This window comes from Falco rusticolus, chromosome 4 (assembly GCF_015220075.1).
Source record: "Falco rusticolus isolate bFalRus1 chromosome 4, bFalRus1.pri, whole genome shotgun sequence".
NCBI lineage: Eukaryota > Metazoa > Chordata > Aves > Falconiformes > Falconidae > Falco > Falco rusticolus.
The window spans coordinates 37,284,905-37,309,888 of record NC_051190.1 but is presented as its reverse complement, the minus strand read 5'-3'; the positions used below and the strand labels follow the sequence as shown (position 1 = coordinate 37,309,888).

The window sequence follows — 24,984 nt, the reverse complement described above, 5'->3', positions numbered from 1 at the left end:
CCTAGGAGGAGAGTCTGCAAGTAGCGTACAGAATTTATGAAAAACACTTGGATGCTAAGAGAGTGTGTGGGAAGGAATTGACTGTGGCTTTCCAGTTCTTTTGCTTTTTCCATCACCGGTCCAGCCCCAGCCCTATTTCAGCAGAGTTCAAATTAGCACAGAATCAGCACACCAGCTAGCAGCAATTCATAAGAGAATCCCTTAAACAGATGTCTTCTAGGGCAAAACTAGCATTTCCTAAGCATACTGTTCCCAGTTCCTGTCTTTTGGTAGGGCAGTGGTATAAGGACCAAAATCTGTCATTTTCTGTGACCAGAGGACTCCATAAAAAGGAAACCAGACAGCAGAGATGGGGCACAGGTGCTGCTGGGTGGAGAATTCGTCATCAGTGTGTTTATGAGATGGTAGATTGCTTCTCCAGAGGAGAAAGATCACGCCTTAGAGAGCAGAGTCACTGGGTCATATGGATATGATGGATTTTCCTTGGACCACTGCAGAAAGATCCTTTTGCTATCTAGAATATAGCATAAGTCATCATATCAAGAGGTGGAAGTGCTTTAGCGGATATCTCTTTTGACCTTCTGTTCAAATAATAATGAGCAGAGAGTCAGTAAAGGCACTTCTTTGCTCTTTGTGCTGGTGGAAATGGAAAATGGGCTCGTGTCAGAAATCCTGCTGAATATACCACTTTCTGATAGGCCTTTTGAGAGGACAATCTAAAAAGCCTATTTTTAAGTGACGTGCTAGAATTCTTATTTATGGTCGGTGATGATATTCTTTTCTAGAAATTTGGCAGCGGCTTTGACCCCTCACCGTATGGTAGCCCCCTGGAGCCACACTTGATGGAAGTAAAGCTGTATGCATATAACTATGCCCAAAATAATTTAAGCTATAGGTGACTGATACATTCACAGCTGTCCTTTGGGACACTGGTAATGGATTAGAAACCAGTAATGCTGGTTTTGAGCATTCGCGTTCAGCTTGTGGTTCAGCCAAGTGATTATTTTTTATTTTTAAGATAGTGTCACTGGAATGCAAATTCCAGACTCAGGCAAGCAGAGGGTGGGGGATGATATTTCCATTCCATTTGTTACTTAATTTTCTTCTTTCTACTAAAAAATACATAGTTCAGTGTTTTCATTACTGTTTAAAATCATTTACTTTGGTGCACAAGAAGAAATATTTCTGACATTGTGGCTCAATGATAGCTGATAGCCCAGTGAGAAGACAGGGTGCGTTTGATTCATCTGTGTAACTTCTGCTAGAAATGTCATCTTTCACAGCAATTGCTTTGAGAAAAGGGTTAAGCAAAAGAGGAAGGGAAAAGGGAACCGCTCCATTATGAAACAAAGGATGTCTATTATATCAGGGTATATTATAGCTTTGGACTACAGAAATTGCATAAAAGGAACTCGTATTGCCACTTCACTAATAAACGTTTGCTTTTGTTTTGCTTGTTTGTTTCCATTTATAATAGGAGAGGCAGATACATGTCTTGTTCTGGACGTAAAACCATCTCTTGTTATTTTTCAGTAGGCAAGTGTTACCGCTCGGTATCACCACTCTGCCTTGGCTTGATTTTCAACGAGAAATGTTGTGTCCAAACCTTCCAGCCCACATAGCTAATAGTCAAAGGAACATACACTGTGTATCTCCCTGGTATAGCAGCAGTTCCTATCCTCCCCCAGCATATTTTCACTTAAAACATACTGGTTTGCCTACAGCTGAGGAAATAGGCAGAAATAGTTACTCAGGTTTTACTGTTGTTTGTTTTGGGGGCAGGGCTCTTTGGTCTTTTTTTTTCCCCCCCTATTTTTTCTTTTTTCTTTAGCTAACTCTCTATGACTGCAATGCGATGAGATTGGTTATAGTCATGCAGAACATCCCATAAATGCTGTGGTCAATCCTTGGCCTTTAGGCTGTAGAATGTGTTTGAAATATGAGCTGCATGAATTTGGGTTAGACATACCTCAGGTGGTACGAGCACCGCTCTTCTGTTTCTGGTACTAATTTTGATTGTGTTAAGAACTAGCTTCCTGTGACTCTGTTTGGGATGCATTTATATCTGCTAACGAGTCAGCGTCCCACAGCTGGACCACTCTGGGGCTGGCGGTTCTTTGGCTTCCCTCAGCCCGTGCGACTGCTGCCCTGGCCTTTTTCCTGAACTTCACAGGGATGCTTCTGTGTACAGGCGTTTTATCCTTCTGCCTCAACAATGTTGTGCTTTGAAAGGAATTTGACAAAGGTCTCCAGGATTAATTGTAATGAACTCATTGGTTAATCACCCTTTCCAAGAGCTCCATCTTTGCAGGCACTCTGAGTTCATCCCCCACTACTGCATGAGCACCAGACAGCTGAAGCAAACTGGTGGTACAGGCAAACTCCCAGAAAACTGGTTGTTCTTCAGTGGACAAAAGAAATATTCAGCTTTTGACAAAGTAGTGACTGTCTGCATGGGTTTTGCTGTCTCTCTCCTTTCGGTGGCTGGATTTTCTACTGTGAATTATAGTCTCCTTTCATGCAGCTGCTTGGTTGATTCCAGCATAGCTGGACCCTTTCACTAGAGAAGGATATCCTTCCATTTCTCCCCACTGTCCAAGCTTCCTCTAGCTCTGTAAGTCTCACCTCGACATTTCTTGTCTGTTTTCTGAGACCCACCATTTCTGTGTCATCTCTTTACTCTTTTGGAGACAATCTATTGCTCTGCATCCTTTTCATGCATCAGATCTTGGCCAGACGGGATCAATCCTCCGGACTTCACCTATCTCTCTACCCTGGAATGAGATTTTTTCCAAGGTCTAAAATCCTTCTGTCTCTGCTCGTCCAGTTAACATGTCTGTCTGCCTCCCCCATCTTCAGAAGGTCAGTACAGCAACTTTGTGACCATAATGAGAGGCCACGAGCTTCTGCAGGCAGAGACTCCAGACATGGTCATTCTTGGGATGGTGATTGAAACAAAATTTTAAAAGGTGAACTCAGCCAAGGAGACTTAAAATGGTGATGAGCAGCTCTGCGTGGCATTGTGTGCTATGCATCCCATTCTGCTAGGACTTTGTTCCACTGGGTAGGTATCAGGTGATATCGGGTGTAGCTTAAACTATAGCTGTGGGCTGAGGGCTTAGCACATTAAAGCAGTAGGGTCCTAAAATATACAGCTTGACTGGCACATTGTAGAGGAGTTCCTGAGAGTTGCAGTGCACCCCCAACAGAGTATTGCTGTCTGCAGCGAGAGCCTCCCATCCCTCCAGCCACTGCAACCTCCTAACGCAATGAGGCAACAGTTCTACACCCTTGTGTAATGAGCATCACTCTCAAATCCTAGTGGTGCTTGCGTCTGCATCTCTGCTTGAAAACGATTCTAATAATACTCCCTGCCAAGCTTGATTTGTTAATGTTTCAGGATGTTGTAGAAGGCTACACAGCTTTAGCTAGCCAGAGAGGGATTCTTACACCCTGTGAGTAGCAGTATTGATGTTTTAACAGAGGCCAGTGCTATGCAAAAGTTGCACTTGCCCTCCTCAGCTGCCTGTGTTTCTTACTACAACACATTTTAATTGTTGCTATCCCTCTTTTTTCTCATAGATCAACCCTCTGTCATATAGCAGTGTGGTACAGACATACAGGCTGCCAACCTACAGCTGTTACCCTAAGGATTCCTGGACATCTCTCTGCAAGAAGCTGTTCCTTGGAGAGCTAATCTACCCTTGGAAACACAAAGGAGAGAAGCAGGACTAAAGACGGCAAAAGAGCTTGAGAGACGGTCAGGAGAACATATTGAATCCTGATGCTTTCGGACCAAAGGCATCTTAGAGCCAGCAGCTGCTAGATCCCTTTAATTAGATTTTGGTAACATGGGAGCAGCTGAATTTTTAAAGGCAAGTATTTTTAAACATTATTTTTCAACTTTCCTTTTCCCCTACACTGTGTTTGTGTAATATGCAAATGATTGTTTTTGAAGCAAAAGGTTAAATCCATCAGTGCCTCATGAAACCAGCATTTAGTGTAATCGAGGAAGAACCTCCTGAATGGTTTGATGAAATATTATCTCCTTGCATGTAAGCTCAGAGGGCTGTATTAAAACAGCCCTTCAGGTGGTTCAAAGCCACAGTGCTGAGGTGCGTTCTGCCAAAGGGTATTTTGGACCTTTTATGCTTCAGCCTTCAAAGCAGCTGATCAAAACCAAGGTGGAGGATCAGCTTGTAGAGTCATACACTGAAAAAACTGTACAGCGGGGTTATCTGGGATCATAGGATGTTTATTCTTTTCCTTTTGGGTGGGCTTGGATTCACTGCCGCTGTAGCACCAGAGGAGGTGTTAAGCGTACAAACAGCAGGGCTGGAGGCCCAGAAACACAGACTGTTGTACATTCGTGCATATAGGGTCTCATCTACATTTTTTCAAAAGCAAATATTGTTTTGGGGAGGGCTGAGCCCAGAGCTGACACGAAAACTGAAGTGCAGAGCGCATAAGCCTCAGACCCCAGACTGCTCAGCTGCCCAGTGGCAGCTGAGAGCTCTGGGCTGTGCCAGGGCTCAGGGCTCCTTGCTTAGTCGCAGTGTAAGGCAAACGCACCTTTGCTGAGCCCAGCTCTGGCTGCTGGGTCTGCCAAAGTGCTGCAGCAGCCCAGCTTGCTACGCAGCTCAGCCAGCTCAGGGAAGCGTGTGCCGCGCTCCCTTACAGGGTCAGTACATCGCCCTGGTCTCAGGGCCCAGGTGGGAGCCTCCTCATGTGGGGCCTCATCTTTTGCACTTTCTGATAGTCAAGGAGCTTTAAAATCTCATATCTCAGATATGAGGCATTTAAAGCCAATTCTGTCCCTGAAACTATAGACATGTTTCCCTTAGGAGAGTTTTCTTGCTTTGGATACTACCTCCACAGTGCAGCAGTGCTCAGCGTGTCAGTGTCCTGGTCTGAGGGTGTGCTCATACTGGTGTGAGTCTTCTATTCCCTGTCCTGGGGACAGTGCACAGGAGTGTGATGTCCCACTGGGTGCTTTGTTGTTGTGTAGACATTTACATACAGTTGTTACTCCGAAGTACGCTTTCTCCAGGCCTGCTAGCTCCTCTTGCCCCAGCTGAAACAATGATGTCGTGTCATTGTACCCTGCTGCTGTGTTGCGCGCCCAAAGTGACTGCAGTAACTGGCAGGTGAGAGGTGTGCTGGATCCGGGCCCCTCTTCCTCTGCCTGTCCAAGGAAGCGAGGATGGAGGAGGAAGAGGAGGAGGTGTTGTGGCTGCAGTGCTCGGCCCTTCTCTGGAGGGCTGCCTGTGTATTCCAGTGGGAGCAGGTGGAGGCAAGGCAAGGAGCCGTGGCCGGGTGCCCTGGGCTTTAGTAGCCTTCAGTCAGCACTTCCACTGGCAGGATAAGAGTTTCCTACCCCAGCCCTACGTCTCATCCGTGTACTTGAAGCTGTCATAGAAGAGAAGGGGATATGGCCCCACTGATTTAAGACATCCCTGCCAGCTATATTTGGGGGTTTTGTAGCTGCTAAAAGCCTCTCATGGTGCAGCCACTGCCCCTTCAGTGATAGCTTGATCAGGAGGAAATGAAGCTCTGTAGGCAGGTGCTTGTTCCAGATAATTCCTGAGCAGGCAAACACAGGAGCTGCCAAGGTCTTACAGTTTTCTTAAGGACTTCAGGAAGGGAGGCAGTATTACATGGGCACTGCTACCCAAAGACTATGTCCTATGACCTCGATCCAGGGAAGAAGGGCACATCGCTGAAGAAAGCCAGCATGGCAAAAGCCCTGCTCTGCCATCTGCCACTGCAGGCTCTGGGTAGGACATCACTGGCTGCTGGAACTGGAGAGATCTTCATTCTTCTTTAATAGTCAGTATTTAAAACTCAGGTACAAATACAGTATTTCCTCTCTTGGAATATCAGCGCCCAAGTGTTTCTGTCCACTCCAGCTGTGAACAATCCAGGTTGTGATCCGTTTAGTGGATGAATGGTCTAAATAAAATTTGTGACTTCAGCTTAAGTCAGAGTCGTGGAGACCCATCCTTACCTGGCACTCAGCAGAGCAGATTTACACTTTACCTCCCTCTCATGTTTCCACTGCAGCTACTAAATGATATTCCCCCTGCTTCCTCCCACGCCTGCATAGTTTGGTTTACTAAATGCTCTGAGAAACTTTATTATTTTTGGTCTTGTGAAAATAATGTTCCTAATATCCTGGCTTTTAAAATCTTTCTGTGAGACCAGACAGCTCACGATGGTCCTAATCGTGGCTGTCCTTTGGGATCAAGTGACCCGAAAGCCCCAGAGACAGCACAGAGCCATAAAAACCAGCAAATGTGGCCTTCCTATTGGGAACCTGCCAAACATATTAGATGTTCCAGTCTAGGGTCTGTTTACTAAAGGCTGATACTGACTCCAGGGATGGTGAAATGTCAAACTGAGAAAAAGCTTCTCTTCAAACCCAAGAGCCTGATTCATCTGCAACACAGAGGACCTTGAGTAGCCCAGCTGGGAAATGACAGACTCTTCTGGCTGTAGTTCTCCTGTGCCACGCAGAACTGGTGCCTGAGCTGTCTTACTGTTTCTCATACTCGGCATTCTCCTGGCCCATGATGGTATCTGAGCCTATGAGTTTCTTCTGCTGGATATCTGCCATGTCTCTCCTCTTCCTTTCCAGTCACTGCTGTGAAATAGTCTTCCCCCACCCTTTTCCGATTCTGCGCAGAGACAGTACAACAACTTTGCAGACATCCTGCTCAGGAACATTTGACCTTATGTCATCTCTCTAATTAGAAGTTGGGATCAGCATCATCTTCCACAGCAGTGCAGACTGTCCTAGCCCAGGCATTTCCTCAGGGGAGAGGCTGCTGGTGAAGCTATGGCTCTGCTTTATCCTCAGATCCGTATTATCCATATCAGTCCTTGGATGAGAAGTAGTTAAAGATTTCAGATCTTCTCTGATTCCTACCACACATCCCTTATGGCAGTTAGCAAGCAGTCTTTGGCAGCCATCATTCAAAGACTGTAATCTTGCAGACTTTTTTTTTAATGCTGCATTTCCTTATTATTATTTCTTCCACCTTATGGTTCCCAGTGCTGGCACAACACTCAATATGCCTCTTTACATAGGCATGGGTTGTGTAAAGGAAAATGTGATTCACTATATGCAAAACCCATCCTAGATAGAAATTCTGCCTTTGAGAAATACTTTCCTTTCCTAACCAGAATAGCATGTGACAATGCTGAAAGGAAATCTCAGTAATTATGCTGCACTGAAGGCTCTGGTTATGGTTTTGGGAGTTTTCCCTGATCCTGCAGCTGGATTGTGCCTTGTTCTGCTGGCACATGTGAATATACCGTCAGGCCCACAGAAAGAGTGTTGCCCATATGTATAATCCATATGTTGACTTACACTCTTGGGAGCGTAAGGCAGGAAAATCTCCTGCTTTGTCATCATGCAGATAATGAGTTGCTTTCCTTCTGCTCTGTGCTGCCTGATCCTGCTTCCACAACACCATCTTCCTGCTGAACTCAAGCCCTTAGTGATTTACTCCTTGTGCTTGGACCTGGTGATCACACCATCACAGAATCACAAACTGGTGGAGGTTTGAAGGGGCCTCTCTAAGCTCATCTGGTCCAGCCTTCTGCTCAAGCAGGGCCACCCAAAGCTGGTTGCCCAGAACTATGTCCAGATGGTTTTTTAATATCTCTAGGGATGGAGACTCCACCATCTTGGACAACCTGTGCCAGTGCTTGGCTGCCCTCACAGTAAAAAAGTGTTCCCTGCTCTTCAGACAGAATTTCAAGTGTTTCAGTTCATGCCCATTGTCTCTTGTCCTATCATCCTGTTACGCTGAGCTAGAGACACCATAACTCAAATCTCATCAGTGAATTTGGAGATTTGCAGTCCCACATTGTCTCTGTTCTGGAGCAACCCTATTCAGGGACTGTTCAGCAGTCCCTTTGCTTTTTTGGGGGTGCCTGAGCCCTCTGTGGTTACAGATGGTTGCCTGCTCATGGAGTCAGACACCTGACCTGCTGTGTGCCAGCTTTTCTGGACCTGGTGGCAGAGAGCACTTGCTCTCCAGCCAGACTCACTGCCCGCACAGAGTGGAAGCTGCGGGGGAGGCAGAGCAGACACCCCCAAGCTGGCAGTGCAAGGCCACCTGGCTTGGGGAGCCGCCTTTGTGCGGTGGCTCTGAGGCTCTGCGTGGCTGATGGGTGGCAGCACCCTGTGAATACAGATGGGACGTGTCTGGACCTCAGCTGATCCATCCACATGACATGAGGCCACGGGGCTTACCAAGCTAGTTCAGGAGCTTTTGGAGTGTATTCCTCTGTGCAGGATAAACATGTTCCGAGCAATCCAAACCTTACACGGGCAGCTGATCTGCCTTCCTGGATGAGAAGAGCGTGCTCATCACTTTGCATCTGGCCCACCATTTTGCGTTGGGACCAGAACAGCTTGCTGCTTGCGAGAGTCCGTCCCCTTCAACTCTCAGCTGGCAGCCCCACATCCACTACTCATCCGCATCTGGGTCTGGACCTCAGACCGAGAATGCTCAGACTTCATTGTCTCAGCAAGCTAAATAGGAGGAGGATACTGGCGATGATGAATGCTGCAGGTGACAGAAAGTAAACCCTTCATTTCCAGGCAAGCGATGAGGCTCAGGAGCAGGGGGCAGTGCTGGGTGTGCTGCTTGCCCGGGTGAAGCAGAGCCAGGGCCCTGCCCTGCTCTCCTTGCAGGGAGAGGCTGCCTGCTCAGCTCCTGTCCGCAGTGTTATTTAAGCATCTGGCATTGGGGAAATTCATGAGAACTTCACAATTGTTGTAATCAATCCTCTTATTTATAATGTTTTCTGTTTTTAAATAAAGTATTATAAAAGAATATTGAACGTCTGGTTTAATGAAGTGTGTGTGTGTGGTCATTTGCCTGCAAAGTTTGACGAGGAAGTTTGATGCGCTGGTTAAAAAGCACTGGTACGTTTTCTCTTTGCATTCACATAAACTACCAAGTGTTAAGCAGGGGCAAGGTGCTCACATAGCAGCAACACTGTGGTCATTTTAAAATGTCACCATTAACACCATTTGAAGGTGACTTCCTTCCCCACCACAGCCCTGATGTAAAACGCAGCAGTCCAGCTTAGCAGTCCAGGAAACAATGCTTGGCTTAGGAGACAGCCTTGCTCCGTGTTCACCACGGTGCCGGTTGTGCGGACAGAAGGACCGGGCAGAGCGATGGCGATGCCAGCCTGTGGCAGGGCTGTGCGCGGCTGGGACCAGAGAGGCTCCGCCTGTACTGGTTGCAGGTGCTCCAGCCTGAGACTTGTGGGATGGAGAGCTTTGTTCTGCTGACAGGTGTGGATTTTTTGGTTAATTAAACCTTTTAATCAGAACTTAAATGCATTTTGATTACACTAGAATAAAGATGTTGGGGAGAAAAATTGAGCTTTTCCCTCTTGTTTAACTTGACACAGAGCACCTGTGTGGCTGCCTGGGCAGCAGCTACCACCACAGGTGGGTGCCCCCCCAAGCCGGGGTGACCCCCACCCCTGGATGCCCACCCCACCCTAGGGTGACCCCCATGCACCCCTGGATGCCCCCCACACCTGCGTGACCCTTATAAATGGATATCCCCTGCCTGTGCGCCCACCCGCCTGGGTGCCCCCTGCCTCGCTGTCCCATGATGCTCCGCTGCGCCGCCCGGCCCCGCAAGGCACGCCGGGACCTGTAGTCTACGCCCGCCCCGCCCACGCCCGCCGCCCCGCCCCTGGCCCCGGGGCGAGCCCCGCCTGACGGACGCGCGGCTGGACCAATGGCGGCGGGCAGGGCGGGCCCTGGCGGCGCCGCCGGGCAGCGGGCGGGCGCGGGGCGGCGGCCCTGAGGTGGGCGGTGGGGCCGGGCCTGGCGGGGCCGATCGGGCGGCGGGGCCTGGCGGGGCCTGGCGCGGGCGGGGGCTTTGTCAGCGACGGGGGGCGCTGAGGAGCCGGCGGGGCCGGGCCGGGCTGTTTGCCACCGCCTCCGCCTCCTCCTCCGCCTCCTTCTCGTCCTCCTCCTCCTCCTCCTCCTCCTGCCGCCGCCGCAGGTCCGCGGCGCGGCGCTGGGCGGAAGATGCGAGGCGCGGCGGAGGGCCGGCTGTGAGCTGCGGCAGGGGGAGCGCCCCGGCGGTGCCCGCGGAGCGGGGCCGGGCCCGGGCCCAGCCCCAGCCCCCCTCAGGCCGGCGGCGGGGCATGCGGATCGGGCCTGCTCGCCGATGAGAGGGAGGATGGGCACGCAGGGCAGCCCGGTGAAGAGCTACGATTACCTCCTCAAGTTCCTGCTGGTGGGGGACAGCGACGTGGGCAAGGGCGAGATCCTGGAGAGCCTGCAGGACGGCGCCTCCGAGTCCCCCTACGCCTACAGCAACGGTGAGCGGCCGGGCCGGGGCAGGGGCCGCTGCCCCCCGGCCACCCCCGGGAGGGCGGGCCGCCCTGGTTTGCCTTTTTCTTTTTCTCTTTGTGTGTGTGTGTGGGTTAATTACCTGGGAGCGCAGCGCGGCTGCCCAGCAGCGAGAGGCCGCGGCTGCACCTCAGCAGCGGGGGGCGGCGGGGCCGGGCCGGGGGGCGCCCGGGGGGCGCGGGTCCCGCAGCAGGGGGCGGCGGGGCCGGGCCGGGGAGCGCGGAGGGGAGCGGGGCCCTGCCCGAGCGGAGCCCGCCCCGCACCCCCAGGGCCGGGCCGGGCCCCAGGGGAGCAGCGCCTGTAACAAAAGACCGGGAGCCTGGTTCCAGGCCAGCGCCGCGCTCGCTCGGCGGCAGCCTGCAGCTCGACTGGGCCTCCTCCTGCAAACAAACATCGAGGTTTCTCACGGAGCCCATGACAGACCATTAACTATGGTGTCACAAGACCGTAATTAAGAGCCAAGGAGTGCCGCTGTGCTATTTCCTGCATCCCCTCGCTGCAGTTAAAGCGTAACACAGCCTGGCGGGGGGCAGGTCCTGGGGTGGTTTTCAATCTGTCATCCTTCCCCCAGCCTCCGTGCAGAATAACATCCCCCGGGGCTCGACAGAAGCGATCCAGTCCAGGCCCCGTGTCGCCACTGCAGCCCACCCCAGGGTTGGAGCAGGTGGTGCTTGGTTTTGCCCGTAAGCAGGAGATGGAGGGAATCGGGTGCTTCTCGACGCTCTGTGTCAAAACTGGCTGAATTCAGAGCATAAAGGAGCGGCGCGGCTCCTGGCTGCGTGCTCGGTCCTTGGAGCTACTACCAGCTTGTAGGAGCTGATGCAAGCGCGCACCTGCTCCGCAGAGATTTACGGGGAGGTGGTGACTCAGAAGTCGGGCTGCTTGTGAAATGAGAGCAGCAAATTCTGGAACTAGAAGGTTGTGGTATCATTCATCTCTTTGGGTGTCTGGCTGAGGTGGTGCGGTTTGCCTTCGAGGAGATGCTTGGCACTTTTAAGCTTCCCTGAAGAGAGTTTGTGTCTCTGAAGAACCCGCCTCATCTGGGAGCTGTAGAGCTGCTCCTTGGGGTTAGCATTTACTAAGCAGGAAGGGATGATGAGCGTAACAGGGTTGTTTTAAATGAAGTGTTCAAGTCGGAATTGTCTTCTAATAGAAATGGTTTTGACTGTTCTTTGAAGCAGGCAGTGGAGGAGTAATAACTACAACTGCTGAGTGAGTTGATATATACACAAAACCCAAAGAACAGTGACTTTGGCTATTGCTGTGAAAGTGTTGTCTCTGTACCTTGCAGGTTTTATAACAACAAAATACCACCACCTTTCTTCCAGAAAAAGAAATCTCAGCGAATGATATTTTCAGAACCTTCCCTCATCTTCTGTGAGCAGTTGAATCCATTCCTAATTAGAGAATTAGGTCACATACTGTGTTTTCACAGCAATGTATGCTGTGATAGTCCCTGCTTCCATTGCTTCTGCAAAGCTACACGCCTTTTGGATAATCAGACAGAGTAGCTTTGAAATCTGAGTGAGTTTGGTGCTGCTGCTAATTCTGACAGCCTTGGCAATCCAACTCCCTCTGTCTCTGGTGCAGTTGGGACCTGTGTACTCATGGGGCTTCTCTGCCAGCATGCTTTCACTCTGCCCTGACAGAGACCGTCCCCTGTCATGAAGATTTTGTGAGCAGCTAGTGCCCAGCCTCCTTTTTGACATGTGCCTAACGCTGTCCCAAAACTGCAGCGGTGGAATGTTATGTAGAGGTTCTTTCTGTAGGTCTTTTACTTATAAATGTATCATCCTTGTCCCCTCCCAGACTCTACATCCCAATTTGAAACAATTATTGTATCATCTACTACTTGTTCGATCTGTTCAGAAAACGGAACTTGCCAGTACCGCTGTGAAATGCAATGTGTTTTAGGTTGATCTTGTGATTGGGGCATCTCATGTCGAGCTCAGGTCCCTGACCTCTGCCGGGGAGAGGTAGAGCTGTTGCGCCCACTGTCTCATTAGGGTCTGCTGCTTTTACTGTGTTGGCCAATTACAACTGTCTCCACGCAGGTTTTTTTGAAATGCAGTGTGAAATGGATTGTCCTTTTGGCTCTGCGAAGGCATACCTTTAAAAGTGAAGCTGTCTAAATGAAGCTCATTCCTGCTGCTGCGCTTCTGCTGTACACCTGGCCTCTGGAAGAGGGTTTTCTTCTCCGTGGCATCTGGGTGTTGGAACAGCAGTCAATCAAGAGATGAGAAAGCCCTTTTTCTGTCAGCATTGCTTTGGGGAGCTGTAAGCAGCAGGCAGCCTCTGCTTGCTTGCATCCAGTATCTGAAAGCCTTGGACGCAGTATGAGCTGAGTCTTTCCTAAAGCGTTGTAGTTGCGTCTGTCCATCCTCATTCAGCGTCCCTGAGCAGAAGCATCGCTTCTCAGCACAGCCTTACAGCTTGGCACCTCGTTCTAAATTGGGCACATCTTAAATTAGACACCTCAGTTCCTATTGTGTATAGCAAGACCTTAGTAATGTCCTTTATTTAAACTGCTGTTAGAAATAAATCTGGTCTATATAAGTAGAGGTTACTCCCTGGGTGCTGCTGACCTTTGCAATGAGAGGTGTCAATGATGCTCCTGACCATGCTTGCACCTGAGCTCCAAGGGCACTGAATACAGAGCTTCTAGTGACATAAAACCAGCATTTTGAGAAGGAATTTGAGGTCCATTTATCACCTGTGTGTTTCTGGGTTCATGCTCAAGTTACTGAGTGTATCAGTCTCCAGGAGCACCAGGCCAGGTGGGCTCCCTGCAGGGAGTGTTGTTTGTGTCCCCTGGCTGGATATTGTCACCTTGCACCCCAGGAGAGTTTGTAACTAAGGTTCACTTACATCTTGCTTTTTCTCAGCCATCCACAAAAGGTCCTGAATTAAGCCACCTCACTAGTGCAAAAATGTGGGCTTTTGGGAAAACGTTAATGTTCTTCTGGGCTTCCAGTGTTGTCCTTCTTCCCAGGTTTCATCCCTCAGCTCCCCATATCTACAGTTGTGGAGACAGGTGCTGTTCTTGGAGCCCTACCACTGCTCTTGACAGCTGGAGGACATCACCTAGGAACTGAAAAGCCTGCCTTTCCCCTGAGTGCCCCTCTTCTCTTGGCACTTGCTCCTTCTCTCCTGAGGTACAGGGGAGGGATGCTCTAGCCCCCATGCTGTGAGCCACGGTGTTACAGCTGACTCAGAGTGAAATTGCGTGCCTTACTCAGGGGGTACGAGTCAGCTACACAGATCACTTTTCACTTTGGTGCTTAAATTGCCTGCTTGGGGTCTGTTCTTATCCTTCCCCAAGTACCAAAGCAGGACAGAAGTGTTTCTACTTGCGGGGTGGTTTTGCACAACGAGATGTGGTGGAGCTGCCTGTGAAAGTAGGGGTGGTATATGTGTCCTGCAATAGGAAGACAAGGCTGTTCCTCACCTGAGGGGCTTTGTCACTACTGTGTCATACATCCACGCTTGAATATCTAGTTGTTCATGTGCTCCTGCTGAAATGATCTTGCCTAGCTGGTTTGTTGGCTTGCTTGAGAAGCCAGCCCTGCTCGAGCTGCATCAAAACCAGGTGAGTCAGGGGAGGACTCCTTGCACGGGAGCGCTCTGCAGGCACAAGTGCCATTGCTGCTGTATGAGACTGTGCCCTGCCTGCACCAGAAATAGGGCTGGGGCTGGTCTCACCGCGCAGACATGAATGTGATGTGCTTCATCCTCACGTGATGGAGGGCCTTTTCTGCGGCAGCCTGCCCCCTCACCTGCTGCTGTTCCCGTAGGAAAGGAGAAACGTGTGTTAGGGAAAGAGCAGAGCATCTTTCTGAGCAGATGGCTTTGATTGGAAGGGAGATGAATTTTTATCCCCCCCCCCCCCCCCCCCCATCATCAGCTTGTGTTAAGGAAGTGATGAGAATGAAGCCTTGTGTCTACGCTCTGATCTTCTTTCAAAGAAAGCAGTGCCTTGCTGCAGGGTTGGTGCTGTGACCAGCCCTGATGCAGTGAGCCCCAGTGCCTTGTTTTAACCCCATCCTTTAACTGGGGCTTAGTGCCTTTATTCAAGCACTGTCCTCAGGTGTGCTCTGTTGCCCCACTGCTATCCAAAGACCCAAGGAAATGTTAGGGAAAAGGCAACTTAAGTGCTCAGTTGCAATACTTACCAACAGGCTTTATGGTTCAGATTAAAAACTGCATTTTTCCCAAGAGCTTTTCCCCCATAGCAAGTGCAAGGAGTTCAGCTTCTGGGCAGGGGCTGTGAGCCCACCATGGTTCCATGTCTGTGCAACGAACGAGGTTTGCAGCCCTGTAGCTTCATGCCCTTTCCCTGTTAGGGATGTCAGGGAGAGGCAGCATTAACAAAGAGCGGCTGAAGACACTGCTCAGCCCTTGGAGGCGAGCACCCTCCCAGCCAGTGCTGTTTGCCTGGGGATCAGATGACTGCTGTTTAATTACCAGGTTGTTTATGTGAGTGACCCACATCTTCGGATGTCTTTCCCCTCTGGTTGTTTTTGTGCAGCTGTCTAAATTTGGAGGTCCCTAAGGTGTCCCTTTCAAGTCTTTCTTTACAGCAGTTACTCTCTTGGTATGTCCTGTGACTCCTCAGTAACCAGCGTGCATCTAGAAACATCACCTGTACAACTGCTCTGCTTTGCTTTGTAGCAGTCTTCGAGTTAGTTACTTGCCAACCAGGAAATCATCTGTACCACAGCCGGCATACGCAGGGATGGAAGAAAGTGGACACCTTGTCTCGTCTTCCTCACTGCCATGGAGGGAGTGCAAGGGGATGCTTCTCAATACTTCTGCTCCTTGCCTGTCCAGTTTCCAAGACTGACCAGGGAGGTGGTAGTCTCTTGCTTCTCATCCACAGTCTCTGGTTGTGGCCATGTGTGCCTGGAGGTCCTGCTGCACTGCTGCAAAGTTTGCCACCGCCCGTTTGCTTTTCCCAGGCCTTAATGAAGTGCAGCCAAGCAGTTCTGCTTTAAACTTCTGCAGCTTCTGTAAGGACAGGACCTCTCCCAATACCTGCCAGCTTCTAACCTTCCCTTCTGGAGCGTACAAGAAACAGTTGCTGGGCGCACCTCAGGCAGGGACAGCACTGATGCGGTGGTGCCTTCTGGACACGGGCACGAGAGCCTGAGATGTTGAGCGTGGGCTTGAGATTGCAGCTGAGCGCTGCAATGTGTCTGGGCTGTCTTTGGCATCAGTGGGGAAGAAAACATTGATCTAGGTGCTGCTTTGCTGCTGCCTTCTGCTCCTCGCCTGGCCACATGCTGCTGTGTGCATTCCTGCTGTCTGCCGGAGCAGCATTGTCCCCATCAGTGGTAGACACAAGCATCCAGCTGGGCTGGCCTGCTGGTTCAGGTGCTGTGTGCCAGTGGAAACTGCTGTTTGTTTTCTGGCATGACTGTATTAATTGGAATAATGTTTTATTGTGAGGTTTCAGCACTCTGATGCAAGGGGGACTGGGGCAAAATGTTCTAAGTGCAGCCTTGCCATCGTGTCCCTGTAGTGGCTGCAGAATTGATCTGCAGGGAATGCTTCAGCAGGACCATGCTGGTCATGCTGCTAGAAATCTCTTTTGATTGCTTGCGGAGTGGAGAGTGGTTGGTGCAGCAATTCCCCGTGTCTGCCAGCACTTGCATCAGTGTCCTTCAGGGATGTTTGCTTCCCTGTCATCAGGGATGCAAAACTGATCTCATCAGAGCAGGCTTTGGCTCGGAAACAACTCCAGCATCTCTTATTTCTCCACTGTTTACTACTTATCCTTTGTGTGAAAAATATTTCCAAATGTACAGCATTGGTTGAACCTCCATCTCTGCTTGATGTGGGAATAACTAGCAGTGGTTTAAACCTTAAACAGAACAAACCCCAAAACAAAGCAAACAAACAAAAAAAATCCCATCAAAACAAAAACCAACCCCCTGACTGAGTGCCTAGCAGGTTTTGATGTCTTCAGCTCTCAAGTCAGGATTAAGGATGCACAGCACTGTAGGTTGTTGTGCATGCATAATTTTTCAGGAGGGTTGTGGTTTTGTTGTGTTTTTATAAAGCTGGGGACTTATTCTGCAAAGTTCTTGATTGCACAGGGCAGTTCCTGCCACCTCTAATCCCCTGTATAAAAGCTTTGCTTTTATAGATGTGGCTACTAATGTGTTTCTGAGCCTTAAGTGCACAAAGATGATGTGAGCTGAGCAGTGTAAATCTGAAAAGGGTGAAAGGCTCTTCTAGTAACTGGGATTAAAAGTTTCTCTGTATTTTTTTTTATTTCTAAAAAGCAAGTAGTTTTTGCTCTCTCCAGAGCCTGTGATGGCGTCGTGCACTTCTCTTGGGGTGGGTGTGTGTGGGTTTTTTTGTTTGCTTGTATCAGAATATAAGCTGCATAGGAAAGCCCATGGAAAATGTCTCCTCCTCCTCCGCCCCAGTCTCCTTCAGCTTTTGTTTCCAGCTGTTCCCTGGCATGTTTTCCTCCCGTGGCCTCCCTCTCTCGGAAGAGCAGAGCATCTTTCCCTTGTGCTTGAAATAGCTACACGGTGAGCTTAGGTTGTGGAGCTGAGGTTTTATAATCTTGCTTTTTAAAATCTCGTTTGCTTTCCCTTTACCCCTTACCTTCCAATGGCAGCCCAGGCTCGGCACGAAACAAGCAGACACAGAAGCATTATGTCATACCGGTTTCTATTTGATTGCAGGCAGAGGAGGAGGAAGGAAGCTCCAATGTGGAAATCTTGGGCTCTGTTTTGCCAAGTGCTTTGCTGTGAGTTGGGACTCACCTGAAGGAAAATTCCCCTGGGGCGTCGAGGGTCATGGCTCAGGGCTAGGCCTGCCGTCCAAGAGGTCTGTTTGTTACTGCAGAAGTTGTAGTGATAGTAAGGTTGCAACATCAGCTGAGAGACTCTTCCTATGGGGCTTCTGTTTGCTGAGAGCGTTTTTACGTAGCCATAGCTTTTCAAACGTTCTTCCTCTTTTTCTACCTCCTCTTAGTCTTATTTCCATTACCCCATTGGGAAACTAGACAATATTATATAATTTTAAAACTTTGACACCTGTTCTATAAAAGTAACCCCTGAAGTGATTAATGTCCTGTATTGCTGCGCAGTGCTGCAGTCATTTCAATAGCAGGCATTGAATTTGGTCAAAAACCCTTATGCAATTTAAACAAAATATTTGCTGTTTAAACTGTTAGTGGTTAAGGAGGAGACAGGCAGAAGGGGACAGTGAAGGGCTGTACTTAACTGGTAGTTTAATGGAAGGTGCTGTGCATCTCTGGAATAATCTCCTTTTAAAGAAAATTAAGATGGCTTTTTATTTTTTTATTTTTAGAGATGCCATTTTAACATATTTTCCAGCCCAGCTTCTGACATCCCTGGCCCATTTGGGGGTTTTGTCATACCACTTCCCTGTCTTTGCAAATGATTGCTCTTTGCACACACACCCCAGTCATGTACACAGAAATTAACCCTGTCTTCTGTTTCCTTCTGTACCAGTTCTAACAGCAGTAGTGCCTTTTGCCTGTGGCTCTGGAGCCTGAGCAGCCAGGAGACCTAACTAGGTGAAAAAAGCCAACTAACCAAAAAAAAACAACCAAACATAAAAAAACAACCTTGAACCAAAAAAACCCAACAAATAAACCCCACTATTTTGCCTGTCATGTTTAACTTAATCTTAAATCATCTCTTGTCACAAGAGTTGTTATTTTTCTTATGTTCTTAAACTGCTTAAGTAACTTGATGGTAAAATCCATACAGGAGACAGTGTGCAGGTCTGTGCTACAGCACAAGGAGATGAAACTACAGGGTTGATCTTGCCTAACCTGAGAGCCTTGTCTGTGCTGCTCGTCATGCTAGCAAGCCTCCTTGGGTTGAGACACGCTTGTGGATGTCATCTGTATGACAAGGTTAAAATTCAGTGCTTTCTTTTTGTTTTAAAAGTGCAAAATGCTGGCTTGGTCCTGGTAGCAGCAAAAGGCGTGTTTCAGCGTTGCTGCCGGGGTCACTGGGCTGAGACCCGGGAGGTGCCAATTTGGGCTGAGTGGAGAGTCTGAAAACGTGATTTCGGGCTGTTGAGAGCTGCTGTGGAGCCACAGCCAGGCAGCACACTTCATACGGGCGTGCAGAGGGGTGCTCGCGCTGCCAGCCCATCCTTGAAGGTCAAGGAGGGACTGCTGAGCGCACACAGCAATGTATTGTAGGTCAGGACCCTGGAAATTTGTTTTTATTGCTAGAAACAGCACACCAAAATGTGAAGCCAGTGTTAGCTGCCATTCTGATGCTTCCAGTGTGGAGCGGTTGGTTCCTTTCCAGCATGGGGCTTGCGGTCGGTGCAGCGAGACCAAATTCAAGAGCCAGTGAAATTCATGGTGAGTGGTCTTGCCATAGTTGCTGCGGTAGCTCTGCAGGTGCTTGTGCTCTGCAGGCACCTGGTGCTTATCTCATCTATGCCCAGCTGAAACACTGTAGCCTTCTTTCTGGGTGTTCAGGTGTATAGTGTCAGTGTGGAGTCAGCCACGTCATTGCCGGCTGCCTCTGCATGGCCGTGTTGCAACGTGACCTTTTAAATGGCAAAACCTGGAGTTTGGCAAACAGGCATTGAGCAGCAGGGTGTGAATGGCAGGAGGGGCTGTGGGTGGGTGTCCCATCAATCGGACACTGCTGCCGTGCGCGTCCTGAGCCTCTGCCAGATCCCTGAGCAGGCGTGCAGCCATATCTGTGAGCCGGGCGTGCACCAGGAGCAGGCTTCCTGCACACAGCAGTGTGCCTGTCCTGGTGGTGATGCCACGAGGATCTGATGCTGTGGAGCAACAATCCCCACATACTAACCTGCACGGTGTTCAGAAGGATAAATACGGAGGGTCAACCTCTAGAAGGCCAGGATATTGAAGGTATTTTTAAGAAATACTTGGGAGTTTTCTGAATGTGGGTTGTTGGGGTTTTTTTTGTCTCCAAGCGTATCTTTGTGTTTGTATGGTAATCCAGCAACAATGAAGATTGTTATGGTGCCCTCTGATTTTTCTCATAGGCTGTCTTTGTTTCTGCGTGCAGCTGTATAGTTTTTATGGAGATATGAACTGCAAAGCATGAAGAAACTCTTTTGTTTGTTGTCACTTCTGTGCATGAAGTCATTCTTGATTTTCTTCTAAAGCACAAATCCACTTAACAACCCCAATTCTGGACTGACTTTTGACTGTTTCTCTGGCTTCCTGGGTATCCGCTGAAATTGTTTGAGCTTTAGGAACAGATTTGCTACTGGCTTCAAATGCTGTTTTCAGATACAGTTGTCATCCTTAAATGAGCCTGGAACAGAGTTCCTCTGTGTGAGGACCACGTAGCTGCTGAAACACTGCTGGGCTGTGGAGCAGGCAGTAGCCAAGTGAAGTCTTCTGCAAATCTGGGCTTCCTGAAGGTTTCCAAGTAGGTGATTTGCTTTTGCCTGGTTACAAAACCAAACAAACAATTATTTTTCCGAGATCTCCGCCTTCAGCTGTAGATGAAAGATGCTGGGGAACAAACCGATCCGAACAGCCGCCTTGTGAAAGGCTTCCAGTTTAAATTGAGAGCGCTCTTATCTGAAATGAGGCAGGTATGAGTGGAATGGAGTATGTTTTTCGAGAGAAAATCTACAAATTTGGGTAACTTCAAATAATGGAAAGGTGTTTGTTCTCTCCGTTTCTACATGTGACTCTGTACGAGGTACTTGGCAGCTTGTTGGATGTATCACAGAGCTGCAGCAGCTCCCTTGAGATGGCAGGAGCTCGCATGGTGTGCCGAGCTTCGTTCGGGGATATGGACCCGACCTGTGCGTGGGGCTGAACTCCTCAGCTCACAACAGCTCAAACTCATCTGCTGCACAGTTAAATAATCAGAAGCTCCTTGTTACCTCCCACTGAGTTGTGCGGTGAGTGGATTTTGTCTCTGTGGCTGTGAGCAGGATATGATGAAGGCTTAAGCAGATGGCTTCCATCTACCCGTTACCCAGCCAGCACCATGTGGGAGCAGCACTGGTCTCCTGCGTGCCCTGTAAGAGCTGAGACCTCTTGATCCTGTTCCCAAGGCGGCTGCTCAGCTCCAACGCAGGACAGGAGCGCAGTGGTAAAAGCGCATGCTTTCTGGTCCTCAGCTCCAGTTCTGCGGGCAGGAGCTGGGGGTGTTTTGCACTGATGCTGTTTGGGAACTTGTTACCACCCTGCTTAAAACAAAGAAGTAATACTGCCGAGGTAAATGCTAACATCAAAAGACACAGACCTGGGATGAATCTACCTTTGTTTTGTTGACCCCTGTTGTTTATGGAGATAATTTGTTGTTTGTCTATCTAGAGAGTAGGTAATTGAATGCATGACTCAAACTGATGAGCTCATGTGTTGTTTGGAAGGGATTTTTTCTGTGGCTTACAGCTCTGAGCTGACTAGCTAAATTGCTGCTGTTAATGTGCTGTTGTACACACTTTTTAAGGTCGGATGACTTCATCAGTTGTTATTTGAATAGCTTGAATTAACTTTTTTCATCAGCTAGTGTTTATGTGCTCATACCACATCTTTTCTGAACAATTTGGTATCACTTACAGATGATGGAGAAAATAACTACTGCTCTAAGTTAAAAGTAGGCGCTGCAGTGGAAGGCAGTGCACTGGTGGTGTCTTCTACGTACAGATGCTACTGCCTGTTTTTTAAATTACTTGAATCAGAGGATCTCGATACCTGCTTCTTTGGGTGGGTGCTGGTCCCAGCAGCTGCCTTCTGCCTAGGGGTGGGTTTCAGTGTTGGACTAATACATTCAGTTGCCGCACATGGCAATGCAAAACCTGTTTGCTTTGAACGTGCGTTCAGCAGCTAGCATCTCCTGGCCAGCTGTAATTTCTGTACCCATCTGCCTTGTTTGACTAGAAATGAAATGACAAGTCTTTCTGTATCAATTTTAGCCCACAAGCGAACAATTCTGATATGAATCTTGAACCCTGGCTGCCCTTTTGCTCATAGGCTGGTGAAGGCCTAAAAAAAACCAACCCCAAAATAAGGCATTTTGAACTACACTCATAATGCATCCTGGCTTCGTGTTCTGCTTTTTGGAGCAGCTCGGCTGCTGGCCTCGGTTGCTGTAGGTTGACATTTAATGACCATCTCACCATAAACTGTTCTTAAATGCAAAGGTGCAGCATGTGAGATGCAGTGGGAGGGAGCGTATGAACACAGCAATGGGAGTGTAATAGCTGTTGTCATCTTGTGGAATACGGTTCTGCCAGGAGACGAGTCTCAGGAGGCCAGTGCCCACTTTGGTCTCAGCAGCATCTGTGGTAAAGCTGATGAGTTTGTATGGTGCTGGCTGTGTTGCAGGAAAGTGCTGTGAAGCCGTTGTGGAGTAGCTCTGTCCCTCTTGGCCTGACCTTGTGTAAGCTCCTGGTATGTCCCCAAAGCTGGGCGCTGGAGAGGGCTGCTGCTGGGAACACTGCTTGTGGATGACACCCTGCGGGTCAGGGGGGTCTTTCACCCTGAAATAACCAGAGAGGGAGGGTGTTGGTTGGGGCAGTGTTACGAGCTGCAGTGCCAGTGTCCTTGCTGTCTGAATTCCTGCTGTCAGCCCCACAAGCGAGTGTGGTTTGGTTGTGTGGGGTGGGTGGGAGTGGTCTGTGGGGGTTTGCCTTGGGTTTGGGGTGGGGTTTTTGCATGCTGGGGCCTGGAGGTGGGAATGATGCTCTTATTCTGGAGCTGGTCTGCTGTCGTGTCCCACTGCAGACCTGGAGATACTGTACCCACCTTTTGGCCTCAATTTTGTGATGTCCCAGAACTTCTCTTGCCTTGTTTGTTTTCTTCAGCTTGTTGGTGAGGACGGAACTTAGCTGGTTGTTGCTGCTTCTGCTTTTTCTCCACACTTGGCAGGTATGGGGGCATCCCCACTCGTTTGCTTTTGGGAAAACTAGCACGTCAGCCCTCCGGCTCTCAGCTGTCAGGTGCAATTATTGCTTCTCATCATTAACTTGCCCCTGTGAAAAGGTTGGCCAGGGTCAGTTTGCTGGCCATTGCTGTTGCTGGCAGCTCTCCCTGGGTGTGTGGCACACTACAGCCACTCTGACTTTCTGAAGGAGGTGAGCAGCCTCACGCAGGTGCCTGCACACACAGGGGCAAAGCTTTCCATTTTAAAACACAACCATGTCAGTCATGGCTTAGAAAGGTCTACTTAACATCTGTGACACCCAGGGACTTGGTAGAATAAACAATTGTCTTTAGACACTGCCCGATTATTGCTGGCATTTTGGATGAATTCATTTCTGGACTAATGGATTTAGGCTGAACTTCCAGAGCACAGAAAAGCTCCAGTTATGAGGTCTGTACAGGCAGGGGCACGCTCGCTGTACTGAGTTTTGCACAGATGAACTGGTTGGCTTCTCCTCCTTTGATCCAGCTGGAAGGTTTGCATGAGCCCTTTGGAGGGAGAGGCAGGGACCTCTTAGCAGCTCCACCTTGCGCACACAGTAGGACCACTGCTAGCTCACGTGGTGATAAACTTGCCTGCACATCCCCAGAGGTGTGCTGGGGGGCCTGACAATGCCCAGCCAGGCTCTGCCAGCCCTGCAAGAGGGTCTCAGAGGAGGGGACACCATACCCCAGGCCCCTGCCAGGGCTATCCCAGGGAGCCTGGCCCAGCTGCCACTGAGTATGGCCAGTAAGGGATGGCCAGTGAGGGGACAGGGCTCTCTTACGTAGTTTACGTTCTCCCAAAGATTCAGTTGGATGTGGTGTCCTTGCTGGCATCCACAGCGTTTTCTGAACTGGTGATAAAGGTTTTAAACTAAATTCATCCATCTCTGCTTAGCCACAACTCTTGAAATACTTGCTGCTGAGAAGCTTCACTGGAGATTCATTCTTAATGTTTTCCTTTTTGCAAAAGGGAAGAAAAAAATTATTTACAATCCATTGACCCACTCTAAAGTGTTTCTTGGTGTTTATCTACTTTTGTGGCAGTGAAAACAATCATTGAAGACCAGCTGCATCCTGGATGATTATGGCTTCTGATCCTTCGTTGTGTATTAAGTAAGGATTGCCACAACACTTGAGTTGCAAATTCATTGCGGTTTGTCTGTGAAGTCTGCCACGCTGATTGGGAGGTATTCTCAGTGCTGCCCCAGGAGAAACAGAGTTTGCCTGATACTCTTGACAGTGTTTGCCTGTTTTATAATCATAGTATGCCTTTAATTCTTTCAGTTACTTATTTGCTAGCTGCTCACTGAGACCTACATCACTTTCTCCCGAGGATCCTCAAATGCCATGCAGCACGACCAGCCCTTCACAGCTGGTTACTCGGGTTACTGCAAAATCTCAGCAAGTTAAATATTTGTCTTGTGTTCTCGATTTTTTTTTTTTTTTTTTTTTTTATTCCACCCCGTGCTCTTCCCTCTTCCTAGTAGTCACTGGTCAGTGTGGCATTAAACCTGGAAACCTTTAAGAAGACCTTTTAAGAAGTCCTAGGTGTTTTTCTGGACTCAGCAGAGCTGATGACCTGTAGGAAAACAGAAATGGCTGGGAATGCTTTGGGGAAAAATCCAGCATTTTCAGTTGGACGCTTGTGGCATGGTAGCTTTGGCTGTACTAATGGCAGTGACAAATGAAAATCCATCACCAGGCTTGCTGGGTGAGGTGCTGTGGTGGCATGATGAGTGTTTCTGGTGGCTTGTGAGCCGGTGTTAAAATTTTGCAGTAGAGCAGAGTGTTTCTCTAGGGATGCTGAGAGATCAGGCCCATCTCATACATCAGTCCTCCTCTGAGGACTCAAAAGCCACCGTTATTCGAAGAATTGCAGAATGGAGCCACTCTGGCTCAATTTTTTTCTACAGCTGAAATAACAATCTGCCAAAAAGCAGCATTAGTCAGATAGATAACAAAATTCTACTCAATTTATCTTATTTTCTGATTTATATAATGCATTAAGTGAAGGATTGGCCTTAACTTATCATCACTCTATACCTCAGGTTTTGCCTGTTGACCTTGTATATATCACTTTGTAAATGGGGTGGTTGACTTCTTTTGAATTATTAAATTAAACTGGGTTTCGTTTATTTATTATATTAAAAAAAAAGAAAAAAGCTGAGTTGGCATTGTGCAGTGCATGTCTGTAAGCTGGGGGAACTGACAATATTTTTAATGAAGTTCAAATAACATACATTGTTTTTTGTTGTGGGTGGACTAACAGAAAGTGAGGTGGTGGATTCCGAGCTTCCACAAGCAGAAAACAATACATTTAAGAAATGAGGTGGCAAAAGTATCTTTGGTCAGTCTGATTCTCACAAACTGCAAATGACTTTTAAGTGATAAGTAGAGTGTCTCTGGGAAGGAAAGCAAGCTTGTCTTAAAACTATCACTGTTTTACTGGAGTGCATGGATTTAAAAAAAATTTTTCTCCTTTGGTAAGAGATTTTTGAGCATCACCTGGAATGTCTTGTGCCCCAGATTTGTGAATAAATTACGTTCTTCTTGAAGACACTACAGGCGCAGACTAGAGATGTTGCTGCCAGCCTGCAGCAGCCCAGCCTTCAAGGAAGGTTGCAGGAAAAGCTGCTGATGGCTTTCTGTAATGTGGAGCGAGTCCCTTTAT

The 24,984-nt window shown here is 48.8% G+C and overlaps 2 protein-coding genes across 9 annotated transcripts in view; both read left to right on the top strand.

Annotated features, from left to right (window-relative positions):
* Window positions 1-8,849, top strand: part of PIGQ (phosphatidylinositol glycan anchor biosynthesis class Q) — a 38,803-nt gene extending 29,954 nt beyond the window's left edge. For 6 of the 8 annotated variants that reach the window (XM_037382767.1, XM_037382770.1, XM_037382773.1 and 3 more), the window contains exon 11: window positions 3,583-3,735. In XM_037382767.1, the coding sequence (XP_037238664.1) occupies window positions 3,583-3,735 (153 nt within the window). Of the gene's footprint in view, window positions 1-2,859; window positions 3,065-3,582 lie in introns of all 8 variants that reach the window. The other 2 variants (XR_005103568.1, XM_037382765.1) reach the window with 2 other exon arrangements.
* Window positions 8,850-9,964: 1,115 nt separating this feature from the next.
* Window positions 9,965-24,984, top strand: part of RAB40C (RAB40C, member RAS oncogene family) — a 36,646-nt gene continuing 21,626 nt past the window's right edge. Inside the window, exon 1 of the mRNA XM_037385340.1 lies at window positions 9,965-10,368. Coding sequence (XP_037241237.1) covers window positions 10,215-10,368 — 154 coding nt within the window. The 5' untranslated portion in view covers window positions 9,965-10,214. The remainder of the gene's footprint in view (window positions 10,369-24,984) is intronic.